The 21,600-nt window shown below is 39.5% G+C and overlaps 1 protein-coding gene across 1 annotated transcript in view; it reads left to right on the top strand.

Moving 5' to 3' along the window:
• Positions 1-21,600, top strand: part of KIAA0895 (KIAA0895 ortholog) — a 778,550-nt gene that overhangs the window by 75,598 nt on the left and 681,352 nt on the right. The window contains exon 2 of the mRNA XM_044065032.1: positions 8,998-9,686. Coding sequence (XP_043920967.1) covers positions 8,998-9,686 — 689 coding nt within the window. The remainder of the gene's footprint in view (positions 1-8,997; positions 9,687-21,600) is intronic.

Genomic DNA, 21,600 nt, shown 5'->3' with positions numbered 1-21,600 from the left:
TACCATAAATGTAGATGTTCAAGTGTATTCACTGTTGCAGTCCTGGTTACCCTCCCTCCAGCCCCCTGACTTTTCTAGACTTTCTACCTATCCTCTTTTTGGCCATATCTTCTGGCTATGGTATTTACATTTTACTGGAGGTGTTCCACACCATGTAATTGCTTCCTATTTTGGGGGTTCCTGACATCTGAGGCAAGCAAAACTGATGTAATGGCATCGGCTGCGTGTTTTATACCTCTGACGACCTGACGTCATGGAAGAGGTGACAGCATCCGACGCAGAAATCCCAAGACTCTGGTATTCGGGCCAACTGAGGGCTACCTGCAGGCAGATAACCCAAGTGTGATGACTGCAACAGTGAATACACTCGAACATCTACATTTATGGTAAGTGTACACAACTGTAGTTTCTTTTTAGTTCCAAAAAAGACAGGGGACTGGAGGCCCATTTTGGATCTCAGCAAACTGAACAAATCAGTCAAGAAAACAAAGTTCCAGATGGTAACAATGCAGTCCATTCTTCCCTTTTTGGGTCAAGACAATTGGATTTGCTCTGTCGATCTCCAGGATGCCTACTACCACATAAAAATAGACAGGAGATCCAGGAGGTGTCTACACTTCCGGCTGGGAGACAGTCATTACCAGTTCAGAGCTCTGCCCTTTGGTCTCACCACACCCCTCAGGGTGTTCACCAAATCCATGGCAGTAGTCACGGCTCACCTGAGGCGTATAGGATTCTGGGTGTTTCCATATCTAGACGACTGGCTCCTCACTGCCACCACCAAACATCAACTGATCGAGGCATGGGACTCCACTATTCACACGTGTACACAACTGGGCATCACCATAAACTAAGAAAAGTCTGCCTTTTTGTTTTGTCAGTATATTACATTTATAGGAGCAGATTTAGACACAAGGGCCATGATAGCAAAACTGCCTGATGAAAGAGTGTTAACCATTCAACGTCAAGTCTCAATCCCCTTGGCAAACAAGAGAATCCAGGCAAGATTTGTCTTCAAGGTCTTGAATTCGATAGCTGCAGCAATTACTCTGGTCCCCATGGCATGCTTCCACATGAGAATTATGCAGTGGCTCCATTTTGCTCAATGGTCATTCCAGGATTTGCTAGTGTCACATCAGGTATGGATCACAGAGTCTTGCAAGAAGGACTTAGCATGGTGGCTTCAATCCCCTCTGGTATCAATGGGCAGACCGTTTCTAAGCCCCCAGCCCGTAGCCACAGTAACCACGGACGCTTCCCAGATAGGGTGGGTGGGGCATTATCTGGGACAGACTATTCAAGGGACTTGGCAGAAACATGAGTATCACTTGCACATCAATGTCCTAGAGATGAGTTTGGTGCTTCTGGAGTTTTAAGCACTTCAAGACTCTACTTACATGGACTATAGCAATTCAGACAGACAATATGTCGGTAGTATGGTACATCAACAAAAAGGGCAGAATCAGGTCTTATCCCTTGTGTCGAGAGGCTCTATGAGTTTGGCAGTGGGCGATGTCTTCTCATCACTTTCTGGTTGCGACGCACATCAAGGGGAAATCCAACGTGATAGCAGACAAACTCAGCAGGGCTATTCTGATGCCTCATGTGTGGTCCCTGAAACAGGAAGTTGCGGACTTGATTTTTCGCAAATGGGGCCAGCCATACTGCGATCTGCTTGCAACTCCCTCAACAACAAATGCAGCAGCTACTTTGCCATAGTCCCACAACCAGGACAGTCACCCAGGGACGCACTTGTTCACGATTGGCCCCCAGGACTGCTTACGCATTTCCACCCTTTCCCCTGATCCCCGAGGTTTTTCAGAAAGCACAGTCATTGGGTTGCAAGTTAATCCTCATTGCCCCTTACTGGCCTCGTCGGATATGGTTCCCATTCCTTTGGCCTCATCTGCAGGGGTAGCCTTGGATCCTGGACTCAGCTCCAGATCTCCTGATAAATCAGTCTGGTGCTCTCCATCCTTCCATTCAAACTCTCAAGCTGACAGCTTGGTTTCTCCACTTCTGATCTTAGCCAGGCTTCCCGATGTTTCTCCGGCAGTTCAACACATTTTCATTTCCTCCCATAAGCCCACTACGAGGAAACTTTATGCTAGTAAATGGAAGAGATTCTTGTGTTGGGCATGCAAAAACAAGATTGATCCCTTTACTGCACCCATTTAAAAGATTCTCAGATTTCTTGCTGAAACCTTTGAGCGAGAAGCAGCGGCAGTTACTGTCCAGATACAGCTGGCTGCCATTTCTAGTTTCCATGTGGGAGAAATGGGCTCCAACATCATGTCCCATAGGCTATGTAAAGCATTCCTAAGAGGTGCTACCCTCTTAAGACCTCCAATAAGAGAACCCCCCCCCCCGCGACCTAAATTTAGATGTTCTTTTTTTTCACTGTTGCAGTCATTACATTTGGGTAATCTGCTAGCAGGTTGCCCTCAGTCGGCCTGAATTCCAAAGTTTTGGGTCCTGCGTCGGTTGCTGTCTTCTCTTCCATGACGTCAGGTCGTCAGGGGTATAAAACATGCAGCCAACGCCATTTTCTTTAGTCTTTCTTGCCACGTGGTGCCCGAAGCAGAAGCATTTCGCAAGTGCCGGTCGGCCGACTACTGAAATATTTGAGTTTGAGATTCAGAACCAAAGTCTTCACTAAAGCCAAGTACCCCGTTGGGGAGACTTTTTTCTTGCTCCATACAGACGTCAGAAAAAGTTAATAATTGTATTACTTGTGGGAAGCAAATACCTCATAAGGAATTCCATTTATACTGTATTCCTCGCCTAGGCCCTAATCACAACATGCCTGGATGTCGGTTTTGTGCTAGATTTAACCGACACACTATTAGGCGTCGGTATATTTTTGCTTTATAGTATTTTGGAAACAGATTTAACTACTCAGAAATGTCGTCGGATAGCAATCCGACTACCGGAGTATATTAAAAATGCAAAGAAAAGGACAGAGAAAGGCAGTCGAGATCCGACGAAGCTTCTCCTAAGCCAGTCGCCGGCTCGCCGGTACTCAGTGAGGTGCTTTCGCAGCCCCTGATACCCACTACCTTTGAGTCGCAGGCCTCTACCGACACCCATGTGGAGTCCGGCATGCCGCAAGATACTTAAGGTATTGGACCGATAGATGTATCTCCCTCGGATGGGTCCGGAGCTGCTGAGCATGCACCGGCTTCTGAGGGTGTATTCAGACCTCAACATTTGTATATCAAACTGATGACAGCTGCAAAAACAAAGACAAAAGCAACTTCTAAAACTAAAAAACCGATGCATGAGCTGCCACATGCACAGGCCTCTATGCCTACAAAACAGATGATCAAAATGGCTGAAGACCTTATTACCTTGATCAGGGGTACCCATCCCCCTCCAGATAAGAGGCCTAGGCAAGATACTGATTATGAATTTTCAGATCAGGTTTCTATTTCTTCTGATTCCTTTTCTGATCAGGAATTATCTATACCTCCCTGCAAGGATTGTCCTGTCTATACCATCTGCATCTCCTCCTGAGGATTATTCATGTGGAGAAACATTGCATACTTTGAGGGACCATTTTCACTGGGAGAGTCAAGATTTCTCAGAATCAAAAAAGAGGCTCAGGGATTTCCTCTTTCTCCCTCAGCACAGGCCTTTAGCCATCCCCCCTGTTCTAGATATTGTGGATGATGTGTTTTCGGAGTCAAGCTTGTCCCCTGACTCCTTACCTCCGGCTCCCAGTAAGCCTGACAGATATTACAGGGTCCCTGACTCTCATACATTTTTATTTAGAAACCCTGCTGCTGATCCTGAAACTATTTCACAGGGTCCAAAAGGAGTTAAGGCCTCAACAGCAAAACATCCTACCCCCTCTGACAGAGATTCAAGGGCACTGGACAGATGGGGAAAAAGGTTTATACATCTGCAATCTTGGCAATCAGGGCCTTAAACTGTCAGTTTCATATGATTAAGTATCAACAACATGTTATGGGATTTCTGAAACAGAAAATGATGTTGATTTCTAAATGTGCAGAAAATAAAGAATTGCAGGAATTATTGCATGCAGCTGAACAGGTTGGAAAGCATACTTTGCAATGTGGTTTTGACTCCTTAGAGGCCTCCTGCAGGGCCGCAGTTACTGGATCTGTGATTAGGAGGCATGCCTGGCTAAAGGAACAAAATTTGCCTGATCATGTTAAAGCAAAATTGCTAGATGCACCTTTACAGCATGATACTCTGTTTGGTATTAAGGCAGAAGAGGTTTTAAAGAAAATGGAAGACAAAGCTAAGTCTATGCAAACTGTTAAACTTCTTACAAGTGCAGCCACCAAGATTCAGTAGACACTGGCCTACAAAAAATTGGTCTTTTCCTGTGTCAGACAGAGCTCATAGGGGCAAATCCAGATGCCCTAAGGGCTCCAGATACCAGGCGCAAGATTCATACAGGTCAAAGCAATGGGGCGCTTCTACCTCCAAATCTGGAGGAGGTAAAGTGCAAACCTACAGAAAATAGTCCCAATGACTTCCATCTGCCTGCACAAAGCACTTATCTTTTGGCAGCACCCTTAGGGGGAAAATTAGCACTTTTTGCTCAAAATTGGCAGTTAATAACCCAGGGCAAGTGGGTATTAAACATAGTATCACCGGGATACATATTCCTTTTCCACACTCTGCCAATGGCAAACGGTTGGCCAGATCTGCCAAAAAATCAATGGGCAGAGGCACAGAAACAGGTTATGTCCCTCATGGATATGGGGGCCATTCAGCAAGTACCAGAACATGAAAAAGGACAAGGTTTTTACTCAAGACTGTTCTTGGTACCCAGAAAGGACAAGGCCTGGTGGCCAATACTGGATTTATCAATTTTGAACACATACCTGGACATTCCAAAATTCAAAATGCTGACTTTGCAGCAGCTTCTGCCCATGCTGGGCAAGAATGCTTGGCTGGTGACATTAGACCTAAAAGAGGCATACCTGCATGTCCCAATAAGACAACCGTGCAGAAGGTACCTCAGATTCAAGGCTGGCTTAATGCATTACCAATTCTCTGCACTGCCCTTTGGCTTATCTACTGCACCCGGGGTCTTTACAAAGTGCCTGGCACCAGTAATTGCATTTTGCAGACAAAGAAGTATACAAATATATCCTTACTTGGACGACTGTCTCATTCAAGCAGAGAACAAGGACATTCTTCGACACCTGGCGTTTGTGAAAAGGCTTCTAACATGCCTAGGGTACACAATAAGCGAAAAGAAATCACAACTGGTACCCTCTCAAAAGATAACATTCCTGGGTGCAAGCTACCTCACGCCAGACAAGCAAAGGCAACTGACTACTTACTTCATACTGATGGTAAAAAAAACCCAGTTATCTGCAAGACAAATTCTGCAGGCTTTGGGCTTCATGGCATCCTGCATCCTACTGATTCCATATGCAAGACTGCATATGAGGAAACTTCAGTGGTACCTAAAAAGTTTATGGAGTCAACATTCTCACAGTCTGGAAACAATGAATGATTTCTCTCATTCCCTACCTACAACAGGAGTTTCTATGGTGGGCAAAGGCATGTCACCAAAACATTGGACGGGCCTTCACTCTACCCCCTGCCAGCCACACCTTAACAACAGATGCATCAGATTATGCCTGGGGGGCCCACATGGCAGGAAGATGAATACAGGGCATATGGACCCCAAAACAAATGCATCTACATATCAACCAGAAAGAGATGTTAGCTGTTCAAAATGCCCTAACAGCCTTCAAGGACTTACTTCATCCAGGACAACTACTGATAAAGACGGACAACACCACGGTCATGTGGTATATAAACAAGCAAGGGGGCACATACTCATACCCCCTTTGCAGATTAGCCATGGCACTGTGGGACACAGCTTTGACCTACCAAATACATCTTCAAGCTCAATTCCTGCCAGGAAAGCAAAATACTCTGGCAGACTATCTAAGCAGAAACCTTATAGATCCTCATGAGTGGAAACTAAATCCACAAGTCTTCAGCATGATAACAGAGAACTGGGGGAGCCCAGACATAGATCTATTTGCCTCCCCTCAAAATTATCAATTGAAAATATTCTGCACAAGGACTTATCACAGACAAGCATGGAAAGTGGATGCCCTATCCTTCAGTTGGAAAAGCCTATCAGTTTACACCTTTCCACCTCTGCCTCTTCTTCCCAAGGTCCTCCTAAAAGTCAGACAAGAGAAACCAAAGATGATACTAATTGCCGCGGACTGGCCCCGCCAATACTGGTACCCAATCCTAAGGATCTTGTCTCAATACCCAGCTTGGACCTTACCACAAAGACGTCAACTACTGTCCCAACAAAACAATCAGATCCTGCGCAATCAACTCCAGACACTATAAACCTGACAGCATGGCTGATCATGTAGTTATACAAACAACACCTCTCAGTAAAGCTGTGATGGATGTCATTTTGGAAGCCAGAAGGCCTAGTACTAGAAAATCGTATGCTGTTAAATGGAAGAGATTTTGTGCTTGGAATCGAGCACAAGGAACTGATACAGCAGAACCAAATATTCATCAGATATTACGATATTTAACTGAGATGCTTGACAAAGGCCTATCTTTCTCATCAATTAAAATCCATGCCTCTGCCATTTTTACAATACAGAGCCACCAATCTTTTCTTATCCTTTGCTAAAGCAGTATCTTAGAGGAGCCAAAAATGTAAGGCCTCTTAGAAGATCACCATTACCTGCATGGGACCTCAATTATGTGTTGGACAAGCTCACCCTGCTTCCATTTCAACCAGCTGCTACTGCTGATATAAAGTTCTTATCATGGAAAACAGCTCTGCTACTAGCAATTACTTCAGCAAGAAGAGTTTCAGAGCTACAGGCCCTCATGGCTGTAGAGCCTTTTATCATATTTACCCAGACAGGGTATCTCTGAGGACAAATCCTACATTTATGCCTAAGGTGGTTTCCAGTGTGGCGTTTAACCAGACAATTCATCTGCCAACCTTTTATCCAAATCCGCAGAACAAGGGGGAGAGAATTCTGCATTCCTTGGACGTACACAGACAGCTAAGATTCTACTTGAGCAGGACTAAAGCTCTAAGAAAAACTGAGCAATTACTAGTGACATATGCTTCAGGATCAGAAGGGAGGGCTATTTCAAAGCAGACCATTTCAAAGCGGATAAGCTACTGCATCCGTTTCTGCTACTTACACCATGGTAAACCTGTGCCCAAGGGCATTAGGTCTCATTCCACCAGAGCTGCAGCTACTTCAGCAGCCTTTCTCAGAGGAGTACCAACCAAAGACATTCTAGAGGCTGCTACTTGGAGTTCTGTTCACACCTTTACAAAGCATTATCATTTGCCACTCTACTCTAAGTCCAGGGCAGGCTTTGCCACTGCAGTTCTGCAGGGCCTTATAACCACACCTAATGCTGTTTAGCTCCAGCCTCCCAACCATAGCTTTGGGATTTTACCCAAATGTAATGACTGCAACAATGAAACACGAAGAACATAGTACAGTTGTGTACACTTACCATAAATGTAGATGTTCGAGTGTATTCATTGCTGCAGTCCAGGTTACCCTCCCGCCATCCCTGTCATTCTGGAGTTTATCTTTCCTTCTCCGACGCAGGACCCAAGGCTTTGGAATTCTGGCCGACTGAGGGCAACCTGCCAGCGGATTACCCAAATGTAATGACTGCAACAATTAATAAACTCGAACATCTACATTTATGGTAAGTGTACACAACTGTACTTTTTAGATGCTCTGATTTCCCCCCCCCCCCTCTTTGAGCCATCTGCTTATTGTCCACTGAAATTTTTGATATGGAAGACCCTTTCTTAACTGCCATTACCTCAGCTAGCAGGGTTTCAGAATTACAGTCCTTATCTATTCATCCTCCGTACTTGATTTTCCTCAAAGATAGAGTTTCTCTTAGAACCAACCCCTCTTTCTTACCCAAGGTGTGTTCTGAGTACAGTTTAAATCAATCCATAGAGCTTCCTGTTTTCTTCCCCAATCATGGCAACAAGTCAGAGTATAAGCTCCATCAATTGGATGTTCATAGACAGTTACATTTTTATTTACACAGGACCAAGAACTTAAAAAAATCCGACCTATTGTTCGTATCCTGTTTGGAGAATAAGTTCAGTCTCAAAGGTGACTTTGTCTGAGTGGCTTTCAGACACTATAATCTACATCTACGATTTGTGCAACAAAAAACTTCCAGGAAAAATTAAAGGACACTCAACAAGGGCCTTGGCTACCTCTATTGCCTTTCAAGCCAGACTGCCTTTGGATTCAGTCTGTGCAGCAGCTACTTGGGCTAATCCTCATAACTTTATCATGCATTACAAAGTAGATATGGGCTCCCGGAACAGGACATCCACGGTCCTGAAGAGTTTTTTCCAGTGAGTCATCCAAGAAACAGGTGCTGGGGACATGGTCCCAAATAGCAAGAACGAAGGCGAGATAGGGACAACATAACATAAAGAAGTTATGTACTCACCGTAACGTTCCATGTTTGTTGTCCTTGAGCTCGCATTCTTTCTTGCATCCCACCCTCCTTCCTCCTTCCTGGAGGATCGAGAGGAATTCCTTTTTATTGGCTACACTGGCTGAGTTTAACTTTACCATGCCATTTGGTTAGGCCTCTTCTCCCTGTCTTACTCTTGCTGATGGTTTACGCCTTTATATGCAGGTGTGCTCTTATATGTAAAATAGAGTATTTTTTCTACCTGTATGGTCTAGTGCTGGGTTATCATAAATGAGATGTGGGTAACTACCGCTAGGCATGTTGGGATAGGAGCTAGCCTCGAGCCAGTAAAAGCTCTCGAGCTATAGTATACAGCTGAACCCAAACATGGAACATTATGGTGAGTACATAACTTCTTTTTTTGTGGAGTAAATAATGAAAACACTATATTGTGTATGTTAAGTTTTTTTGTAGTAGTAAGCATTTCCTGTGCCATAGATAGTAAACACTACTCAGTCTTCATATTGTTTTTTTATTTAGAAAAACTGCACTGGCCAGAGCAAGAACTCTCAAGAAAGTCTGTTTTACCCCACAATGAAAACCAGTCAAATGTGAGTAAAAATGGACTTCATCAGCTTTCCCCGAGCATCCTCAAAAACATATTCACAACTGGATCCAGTAGCTACAATGTTCTTTTGCAAACCAAAAAAGAGAAGCGACATCACCAGCAAAAGCAAACCTCCACAGGCCATCATAAGAAACACAGGAAAACTGGGAAATCATCATCCCTTTCACGAAGCAAGGAACATCGAAAGTCAAATGCTCCACTGCCAATATTAAATACTTGGTGTTGTTGCTCAGGCAGACCGTCTGAAATCTTTATCAGCAGTTCATTGTCTAGCAGTGCAAACTTTACACATAGTTTCTCTGTTATGGGAAACAGCATGGGCTTGTCCCCTAGACCTAAATGCAAAGCCAGCCGGCTTTGTTTTTCCAGTCTACATAAGACAAAGCTTCCACATTTGATGAAGAGTCGTAACAGCGAAGAAGAAGGATCCAGTCGTAAACCGTGCATTCTGACATGCATTAAACCTTGCAATGTGGAAAAAGAGAAGATGAAGTTCTTTAAGTCAGAATTCACCTACTGCCCTCAGTTTGAGTATGTCAACCCTGCGCAACCCAGTGTACTGGCAAAATACAGCCATGCCTCTGATAAGTTACTTACACAGGTGCATTTTACATTCAGCAGTAGCATATTAATTTCTAATATCTTTGGATATGTTTGTGTGTGTGTGTTTTTGTATGTATGTGTGATGTTGTATCAGGTAACACAATTGCCTTTGGTACAGAAGATTGTGGTTTCTCTTCCCACACTAGGTAGTTGGATTAATTTTTCATTGCTGACACTACACTGCAACATAAGGGGGGTGCATCACTCCTTAATATGTTAAACTCTGATGAGACATTAAACTGAGACCCCATTTACCTGATCTCACAGCACTTACTGAAAAGGGTTGGGGTCCTTCATTTATATACAAAAAGCCCCTCCTATTTACAGCTTATTTACAGATATTTGCAAATGTACAAATATATAGATATGCAAATATAGTTACACATATTTATAATTTTCCTTACAGTTGTATTAAATTTTCACCCCATTAAACCCTGACTCCTTTTTCCATAACCAACATCTGATTTTATTTAATATCTGCAGTGGTGGTGCTGCGATAGCGTTGTCGCCTCACAGTAAGACGTTGCCCTGTTAGATTCTCAGCTAGAGCGTCTTCTGTGTGGAGACATGCGTGAATGGGCGTACCTTCATTGAAGGTTGTACGTCAGGGCCGGAAACTCTGCACGTAAAAATCTACTGCCAATCATTAGCAGACCGAAGTTCCGCTGTGGCGACCTCTAACCAGGAAAAGCCGAAAGACACAACAACATTGATGATAAACTCCATTTACCATTAAACATAATTTTATTTTTTTTCATTCCATATAACCCATATGGCATAAAATAACTTTTATCTATTCTTTTAACATGTTCTTTACTTCTATTCTTATAATATTCATATTTGATCATATCTACATTTATTTTATCTACTTCTTTACGTAGTTTTCCCCTTGACTTTTTTTACTCTTTTACATTCCAAAAACAAAACATGTCCAGTAGCTTCTTCTTCTAGTCTGTCACTTTTCTTTTATATGACATATTTCCTTTTACTGGTAATTTATCTGTTACCGGTATCCACAAAAAACCTTGACATTCTACTTTCTGATGACACCATTTGCTTTTTATTTTTATAGCTTTATTTTTTTTTTCATCCGTTACATTTTCCCATGGCTTTACATAGTAATGTTTTATCATTAAATTCTAATACCATACTTTCTTTTTCAATATCATCAATTTTTATTTTCCATAAAAATATTTTTCGTGATAACATTTTATTTTTTTTCATTTATATACTGTTTTTCTCTTTTACTCTTTTTTTTATCATACCCTCAAATTGATCATACTAATATTTATACAGTTTTACTACTAATTTCTCATCTTTTGTATTTATCTACTTTAATACTTTGTACAAATTTAATGAGGCAGCATATACCACTGGGTTAAGTAACCCTAAACCACCTTCTTATTTATTTACATATAAAACTGCTCTTTTTACTGGGTTTAATCTAGAACCCCATATAAATGAAAAAAGTATCATAAATAATTGTTTTTCAAATAATGTTGGCAACATAAATACACTTCCTGAATATGCTGTTTTTCCCATCAGTGTTGGATAAGCCTTTTTCTGAATGATAATTTATATGTTCTCCAGAAAGGGTAGGTTTGTTTTATTTCTTCAGTTTTTCCCCATTGAATTCTACTTGCATCTTTATTTCCAAATGTTATACCCAACACAGAAATTGTATTCATTGTATAATATGTATACCCCTTTATCTTTACTACATCATCTAAACTTTTACTTTTCTCTTTATTTAAAGCCATCCCTATCAGGCACTAATTTGTGCAAATTATTACTTTTTTTATCCAAATTTTGATTGTTTGCAATTATTATAATGCATTTGCATATGTTAAAAGAACTGGATATCTTAGCCCTTCAGGTATTATGTACAGCATTCATTTTGTAATTTATTGCATATATTATCACATTCATAACTAATGCAAATAATATATAACTCATTGGGCATCTGCACTCTTTACAAGTATTTTACTTTATTATTACTGTACACTGCCATACATAATTTAATTTACTAACTTTCTCACTTTTATTTTTTCATTATTCCACACAAGATTTCATGTCCAGTTGTATCAAATGCCTTATTAAGGTCTCCTAACATAATTTTTGCTTCTTTTTTTTTTTTTTACTCCTATGTCATCCATAATTTTTTCTAACTACCATTAGTAATTCTTGACGGCCCTTTCCCTTTATACTATATATAATATCTTCTATAATATTTTCCATTTTAGCTTCAAATCTATTTTCCATTATTTTCGTAAAGATCTTATAATCATCATTATTATTCAATACTATCGGTCTCCAGTTTGTCTTCTGTCTTCCTTCTTCCATATGAATTTAAGAATACCAATACATACAGTAATTGCATCCATCGATCCGCAACCCCTTTTCATTTTCATTTAACCACTCATTCAAAATCTTTAAAAATATATTTTGCCAATCCCTTAAATTTGTATACATTTCATACCCTATTCCATCTGGTCCTGCAGCCAAATCTGTATTTACCTGTCCTAATACTTTATCTAGCTCATGTAAAAAAAAATCTTCTTTTCCAACTCCTTATTCTCTGTTTCTGTTAACTTTTTTACTTTCCATGTTTTTAACTACTTTCTGTTTTCTTTAAACATTTCTTTTACATATTGTACTATACTATTTATAATCATTGTTTTAAATCTTCCAGTGCAATCTTCTATTATGGTTTTCTTTCTGTACTTTTCTCACATCATATTGCCACAGTAAAAACATTTTTTTGTATTTTTCCTTAAATGTCATCCACCATTCAGAGCAGTTTTTTTATAAAATGTTCCCATACTAATATAATCTCTCCATAACTGTATTACTAATCTCTTTCCTTCTTCCTTCCATTCTTTCTCAACTATCCTTTTTATTTCTTTGCATATTTTATATATTCCTTGTTTTTATTTCTCTCTAACCATATAGCAAGATGATAAGAAAATCCTCATTCACCCATCTCCCCTTCTCCAATAACTAAACATTCTGATACTATAAAATAATCTTTCAGTTCTGTACATACCCCTTTTGTCAGTGCATGAAGTTTTGTCCCAAAAATGTAACATCACATCTTATAACTTCTTTTCTTATGTAATTTTCTTTCTTTTTACTCTTGCCTCTTAAATCATAATTAAAATCTCCTATTATAATATTCATATTTATCACTACATAGTCTAAAATCTGATGAAATAAGCTTTTCCTTTTTTACAGTTAGTGTAAGCAATTGAATGTTATAATTCAATACACTTGTTCTTTCCATTTCATATCTGTAATGGTTAATCTTCTCATTTTTGCTAAAGTTACATCTAATACTTTTACTGTATTTCTACACAATATGGCTATTCCACATCATCTCTCATTTTCCAAATTCCAGATTATCTTTCCTCCCCATAGTTTCTCTGTAATTTTTCTTCATTTTTTTTTTAATCTTGTGTTTGCTAATATAATTACATCTACATCACATGCATTCCACCACTCCAAAATCACTGTTGTTCTTACTATATTCTTAATACTATTCATGGTTATGTAAAGCACCATAAAATTTTAATTTTCTGTTTTCCGTAGATTCACAGTTTCATAAGTTCATAGCTAATTACTAGGCTAGCTGCGTTAATGGGTCATTCTAAGCCTAGCTGATATTTCCCTCCCAAAGGTGAGAATTAAACACTGAACCTTGTCTTTGTGAGTCAGTCACCATAAACATTATACCAACCCCCAACCATTATCTGTATGTATTCTTTTTCTTCCATTTCCTTTCTTTTTTTTTCTTTTTTACTTGTCCCATTAAATTATCTTTTTTTACCCATAGAATTTTTTTACACTATTTCCCAATTTATATGTTCTTCATCACTTATTTCAGAGCCTTCTTCTATGGTCCTCTTTATTAGTTTTTTTCTCCTCTAATTCTTCTTCTATTTCTACTACTTCTGAAATTTATTCTCTTTGCTCATTTTCTTCTTTTTTGTTACACTTTTATTTTCATTTTTACCATCCATAAATGTCCAATTGTGTTACATTTATAATATTTCAATTCACATTTTTTTGCATCATGTCCTATTTTTCCACAAGTAAACATTTTCTTTTATCACAGTTACTTACCAAATGCCCTTCTTTTCCACAAAAAAATATGTTTTGGGTTGTCCCCAGCATTTATGACACCCCTACTCCCCTCCACATTTATCAAGCCTGGTATATGTAAATTTTTATCTTTCTATTTTTAACACAATATTACTGTCCCGTCTGCCTGTCCATAAACCCATTTTATCATAAACTTTGCAATGGCCACTGCTTCTTTACATAAAGCTTTCCAATGTCCTTTCAAAGTCTCTCTTTCCACCTCTATTTGAAATTGTATATGGATTTTCTTTTTTGTTTCCCTGTTAAATGAGTTTATCTCATAAAGATTCAGTGGGTTACAGTCTTTTTTTCTTTCATGTTCTCCAAGAAAATTTTCCATTGAAAAAAAAACAGTCTCAGATATAATGTTACCAAATGTCTCTTAGTTGATACGAATACATTTTCTTACCGCATGTGCTTTTACACCCAAAGAAGCTAAAAATTTGACCCAAATTTCATACCTGGCCATTTCTTTGTCTTTTTTACTTTGAATCCTTACCATGTATTTCTGTCTTTAAATTTTCTTTTGCCTTTTTCTTTTCTGATGCTCCCCCTTTGTATTATTTTTCCTTTCTCTGCATATGTTTTCTTTTCTATCTCACCACTGTTCTTCAGGATTGCCTCTGCATACTTTCATATTTTTTCCATAATGTCCCCCCAGGAAAATTTCCTTCATTTTCTGACTCACTGTACATCGCCATTTCTTTAAATAAATCATCCCCTAACCCTCCCAACTGGAGGATTGTAATTGTACAACCATCATTTGCCAACTCCTCTCCATCAAGCAGATTTCTTTGAAACATCTCCTCAGAATCCTGCTCATTCTGTGGTCTCGATATTGACTTTCTCCTCTATTTCTGTCACCACTCCATTATTTCCTTTTTCTTCATCTGTCTTCCTCTTTCTCCAGGCCACATCTGCATCTGGATTGGAAACAGGAAGTGCTCATGCAAAATGGGTTCTACTCTTAACAACAACATGTAGGGGACGTACCCTGGCCAAATTTCCTCTAGTTAGTATGAATCCTGCCCTGTGTTTCCCCTGAAAATAGGCCATTGGCCTAGTGGGACAAACCTCCTCAACAAAGTGTAAATAAAATAAAAAAATAATTTATTATACTGGTATGGTGTATATGATGGAAGTTCATCATTAGATCACTGTTGCAGTAGCATAAAACTATTTTATATGGGACATATTCTGCAAAGGAATGGACATCTAGCCAATATAGAAAACCCTTTGAGCACCTTCTTCACACAGTGTACATCGACTGAAGCACAAGAGTGTGCTAGTTTAAAGGGATGTTCCCATCTATTCCAATGCAGTCTGTAACAACAGATCCTTCGGACTTTACCTATGGGGCGATTTCCAAATGAATCAAAGTGCAGGGGATTTGGAACACCCACTTAAGAAAAAAAATACATCTGTCTCAAAGAAATGATCACCCTGATAAAATTTTAAAAGTTTTAAATTAACTGTGGACTCGACTTTAGGACGACTTTAGGTAATCAGACAAAACCACAGTAATGCCATACATCAACAAACATGGAGGGGGGACTAGTCTTACCCCCTCTGCATACCAGCCATGATTGCCTGGAAGGTGACAAGTATAGTCTCTCCCTACAGGCTACCTGTATCCTATCATACATAACACTATTGCAAATTCCCTGGACAGATCCAAGACAGGTCCACACAAATAGATGTTACACCTAGAGGTCTTCTAGGAAATTAAGAAGGGTTCACCCAAGATTCTCTTGGTAACTCCCTTTTGGCCCAGATAACATTATTTCTTCCTTTTCATTCACTTGGTCAAAAATAATTACCAAAAAACTTTCTTACAGAGTGGACCTACTTGCATAGGACAAGGGATTTCTCATCCACCCCCAACATTCTAAACTTGAATTTGACTTTTTGGATGATAAGTTTTGTGATCTGATTTAGGCACATCTGTACAAGAAGACGGGTAATAAGTATTAAAGGAGACTAAAATCATATATAGTTAAATGGAAAATATTTTTCTAGTTGATGTCATATCAGGGACCAGGACCCATCCCAGGCAGGGATCTCACTAGTTCACCAGAACCTGTGTGGACTGCTCGATTCTGACCTGTCTTACACTTTTATTAAAGTATGCCTTTTAGCCATTTCAGCTTGTCTACCATTAGATCCCACATTTCTTCTTCTTTCGAGGGGTGCTGTATAGTAGACCACCTAGGAAGTGGGTGGCTCCACTATAGGATCTAATTTTGGTTTCGGAAAAACTAAATTTATCTCCATTTAAGTCTTCATCTAGTTCTTCTCTGAAGTTTTAAACCTTGAAGATAATTTTACTTATTGTTATGATGTTAGCTGAAAGAGTATCTGACTTGTAAGACCTAATGACTATTCTGCCTCTTTTTGGACTTTCATAAAAGACAGAGTGATTATTGGGACTAACCCTTCATGTATGCTTCAGGTGATACCAGAGTTCACTCCTGAGTCAGTCTGTTCACATTACTGTTTTTTCTTTCCCCAACCTAAAAAGCAAAGGAGAAATAATACTATATCCCCTGAATTTGACAGGTGAGATACTACTTGGACAAGATGGATTTTAGACTGGCGGACCGACTCTTTATTTCTTATGAAAGTAAGAAGAAAGGACAGCAAGTTTCTGAACAGATAATATCTAGATGGTTGCCCCAGGCTGTTTAGTTCCGCTATTCACACTATGGAAAAAAAATCCTCCCCATAATGTTAGGGTACACTCCACTAGAGCTATGGCTACTTCTGGGACTTTTTGGAAAAGGGTGTACTCTAAAGCCATTTTAGAGGTGGCAGCTTGGTCCTATGTGCACTCTATCACCAAACACTACCAGATTGATTCTTTTTCCGCAGATAGAACTGGATTTGCTGGATGGGTTCTCCAGGGTCTTAGGGTGGAGGATGCAGGATCTCAGTCCCGATCTGTAAGCTTTGGCAGTCATTCTATATAGCATTATACTACTGCATCATGGATCTAATGATAAACATAGTGCAGCTGTGTAAGTAAACCTTCCATAACAGTACATGTACAACTCAATTGCTGGTGCACTGCTAACAGCCTCACTCCATCCCCTTTCTCATTTCTACTGTTCTTATGTATATTTTGTTTTATTACTGTCCCCTTGCTGGAGTAGGGTTTCCTTCCCTCTTTTTCTACTAGACATAGGTTCAGAAATTTGGATTTGGCCATATCTCCTGTTATAGCTCCCTTGGTTTGAGACAAGAAAGCTCTGAATCTTGGTGCTCATATGTCCTCTTTTATACTAGTATTCTCTGGTGCATTAGTTGACATATGGGGCACAAAGATGGGACGCAAAAGCTTTTGTATACTTGCTACATGTCCGATCCTTGGCAGAATATGTCCCACATAGGTGTATGCTACTTTAACAGTAATCTGTTTGAACATCTACAGTTATGGTAAGTTTGTTTGCACAACTGTACTTTCTTGTCCTATAGTGGTGAGGGAGGGAGGTAGAAGGTGATTTTTCTGATCACATTTCGCTGTTTCATTTTATATCCACTGATCTAAATGTTCCATGCAGTGGCTTAATTAAACTGTTTAAAACTTTTTAACTGAGTATTGCTGTCTAGCTCCGTCTTTTGTTTTTGTGCGTGCGTGTGTGTGTGTATGTGTATGTGTGTGTGTGTGTGTATATATATATATATATATATATATATATATATATATATATAAAATAAGCGAATAATAATCAAAACCATCACATGCAAAAACAACTCCAGGGAATCACTATTTGCCCATGAAATAGCAAAAATATGGAACAACCTTCCCCCTGACCTCCGACTACAAAACTCCACACCCTCCTTCAAAAGCCTACTTAAAACATACTTCACCAACCATCTATGCAGCTGTAAGTGACCCCCTGATATATAGTGTATATGTATGCATGTGTGTATGTATGTGTATGCATATATATGTATGTGTACTCTTACATGTTTATTTGCTTGAATGTATATATGGAAAATGTAAACATTTATATACTCTTATTCAATTGTGAAATATCTTGCAATGCTCTACCAGGTGCTGTCTACTCTCATTGTATATTCTGTACACTTGTATTTTCAACCAAAAGGGGGAATATCCTCTTATTGTATACTAACGGCTGTAAAATCTACAGTCTGTATGCTACTACTCTGTAATGTCTCTTTTGTAAATTTTTCTTTTCTCTGTAAACTTCTGGAGTTTTTCTCCCTAGGACGCCGCTGAAAATGGACACTTGTTGTCCAGCCGGACTATCCTGGCAAACAAATGTTAAATAAAGATATATATATATAATATATATGTATATGTGCACACAAACACACACACACACACACACACACACACACACACACACGTGTGCCTATATATATATATATATATATATATATATATATATGTATATGCGTGTGTATGTATATCTATAAACAATGCACATAGAGAGATGCACATGTATGTATACATGTATACATATTTTATGTGTGTGTGTGTGTGTGTGTGTATATATATATATATATATATGGATCTATCTTACAAGCGTCGACAGTCAAAAAGCCAAAAAAAAAATCACGACACCACACACCCGACATTTCATTCACGAACAACCAAACTCACATGCCCGACACACCACAACACAAAAAAAACAAACAAAAAAAAAAAACACACACAACACAAGCACACCAAAATAACCTTAACCCAAACCCTAACCCTAAGGTCCGCACTACTTCGCACTCACTAACCTCTAACCTACTAACCCTAACTCAACCCCTAACCCACAAAACCCACAGTTCAAACTACTTGCGCTGCCCACTACTCTAACCCGCCCTCTAACCCTAACTCATCACACACCCACGCCTTCACCCATTACAACTATCACAGTCCTAACTAACCCCCACTAACCCTAACCAACCAAACTAACACTTTAACTTCTTTCACCCTACCTACCGTCACTACGCACACATACCACCTTTCCCGTTTTCCCGTATGCCTTGTCGTCCCGTTGATACGTTTCGTCGCTTTTCTCCGTCGATCTTCTTCTGTCGGTGTTGCCGCGAGTTCGGTCTTCTGTTTCTTTTCGATCGACGTTGCGTTTCAGATAGAACCATATATATATATATATATATATGTATATATATATATATATATATATATATATATGTATATATATATGTATATGTATATGTATATGTGTGTGTGTGTGTGTGTATATAAATCTCCTTGTGATCCCATTTCAACCATTATCCTGGGCGTACAGCATACAGAACCAAACTACTGTAAGTATAGGGCAACATATGTATATTTTTGAAAAATAGTTACTGTGCAGTATTACAAATGTTGTGCCACATGATGAGTAAGTCTGTAAACAAACAACACAATTTGTACAACTGCGTGACCAAAACATTAAATAACTACAGTTCAGTAAAATGTACCTGTAGAAATATAGGCTGGCAAGACTGTAATGAAGTAAAATTTACATTCAGAGCAATCACAAATGAAAACATTTAGGAATAGTTTGGATAACTCAGAAAAAATAAATGTGAAGTGCAGTTACTTGTTTAGAATTGCCTAGGGCAGGTTGTATAGGATTCGTATGGGATTTTCATTTAGGTTGTATAGAATTCATACGGGATTTTTATTTAGCACTATGTAGTACACAGCCTGCTCATGTGGTCATACATGGGCAGATTGACATATGACTCTGTGACTATGTGATGTACAGAATGCAAAAAAAAATCTAAATCTAGCTTTCTCAAATGCAGTGTTGCAAAACATGTGCAAACACTAATACAGATTCAGTCATTGTACTGGTGCAGCCTTCATCAGTCACTTGCTGAGTAATCTAAGTTGAGTCGTTGCTGTACAGGTTGGTTTGTATAGGTCAGTGAAAGTACAATGTTTCTCTTTTTTTTTTTTTTCTAAGTTGCAACTTAACTGTGTCTGATTCTGGCATCATTTTGAAACATCACGTACAAAACTGAGATTTTTTACCTTAGCATTCTTCACCATTGTGAAGATTGGGTGAAGATGGGTGAAGGCTGCCAGGCTAGCCATATAGAATTTTGGAGATAATTCTGTCATCTGTAAATATTATTGTAAACCACAGACTTGTTGTCTTAAATGGTAAAAATAGTGTTACATATGGAACTGAAAAAAATGTAACAAGAGTGCACTCTACTGACCAAGTAAAGCATGTTGTGACCCTTTGATGTTAAAACCCGGAGCCAGTAAGTCTAGAGTGAGGCATCCTGCCTATTGTTGTAAGGCCAGAGTTAATGGCCAAAATTTGCATGCATAAGTGTCCTTTATTGCTCTGGTTTCTGCCCAGAGATGAAGCATGTAAATGTAATTTCTGTTAGCCTGGGAACCCAGGGAAGTGTGAAGAATGATGTAGTGTGAACCAGGAATGTGATTTTAAAAATATAGAAAATCAGAGAGCATTAAGCATTTGTGTCGTGACCATCCAACTCATCAGCACTGTCTTGCTCTATATGTAAGTTTATCTTAGACTTGTGTTTTCTCTTAGTCTAATCTTTCTAGTTTCTAGCTATTTCTAAGTATTTTTCTGTGATGTCAAAACTGTACTCTTGAATTATTTTAAGTATTTATCTGTGATCCCTGAACTCTTGACTAGCACTGTGTAGTAAAAAGTATTGTCTTGTGTTTTGACTATTTGTTAATAAATTTTTTTAAACCCTTTCAACTGTGGCTGTTTTTGTAGAGATAATTTAAGCTCTCTAGAGTACTTGCTGCCTTTGGTAAAATTGTACAAAGCCAGTCTGATAGTTTTAGCCATGGGCTATACTACAGATTTGATAATAATATTGCACAGTAATAATGGGACACCCTTTTAAAGGGCCTTTGAGTAGCTTATAAATATTAGTGGGTGGTGGCAGCTGGTACTGCCGCATAGTCTGGGAAAAAGGGGCACAGCGGGAGAACTTGTGCCAGCCTTCCCCAGGAGTGTTTGTGTGGTTGTATAAACTCTTCTCAAAGTGTGTGTGTGTGTGTGTGTGTGTGTGTGTGTGTGTGTGTGTGTGTGTGTGTGTGTGTGTCAGTGTCAGCTACTTGGGCAGGGACACGAAGCACTGGTTGGACAGAGAGGGTGCTGGAGGTTTTAGCTTGCCCACTAGGCTGAGATCTGGACCCTGTAGCTGTGCCATAGGGGGAGTCTTATTGGGGCCCTGGAGAGCAAGAGAGTGACCAGCCCGGGACTGACTGTGGTCTCTGTGTGCTCTTAAGGGAAATTGCATTTTACTGTGTGTATTTGTTTTCTTTTCCTCTTGCATGAGACGCCCTTACTGGTGTTAGTGGTGAGGATTGAGGCTCCCTGATTGCTGGGCCAGGGCACGGACATCACATATTAATTGTTTGGCAGTGGTGGGATATCCACATCACATATTAATTGATGGCAAATACTAATTGGCTTGTAGTGGTGTGGGTGGAGTGAATTCCTGTAGCTTGTGTACAGTGAGTTTTGAAGGTGTTTTGTACTCTAAATCAGCCATGTAGTGAATACTCAGAGTTCAGATCACAATTGTTTTATTTCTTTTGTTAGCTTAGTTAGTTAGGTTGAGCAGGCAGCATGTCAGCAGAGGAGTATGGAAAGCTGACAAGGAGCCAGCTGGCAGAGATGTGCCAGGCTAGGGGATTGGTGCATGGAAACCTGACTAAGGCAGACCTAATTGCAGTCTTGGTTACAGCTGCATCAGAAAACAGCAGCCAGGAGGACAATCAGACTGGCAGTGGAGATATAATG

Source organism: Protopterus annectens, chromosome 3.part0 (assembly GCF_019279795.1).
Source record: "Protopterus annectens isolate FY-2018-M chromosome 3.part0, PAN1.0, whole genome shotgun sequence".
NCBI classification, from domain to species: Eukaryota; Metazoa; Chordata; order Ceratodontiformes; family Protopteridae; genus Protopterus; species Protopterus annectens.
Note: the sequence above shows the minus strand (reverse complement) of the source record. Positions and strands in the feature narration are given on the sequence as shown.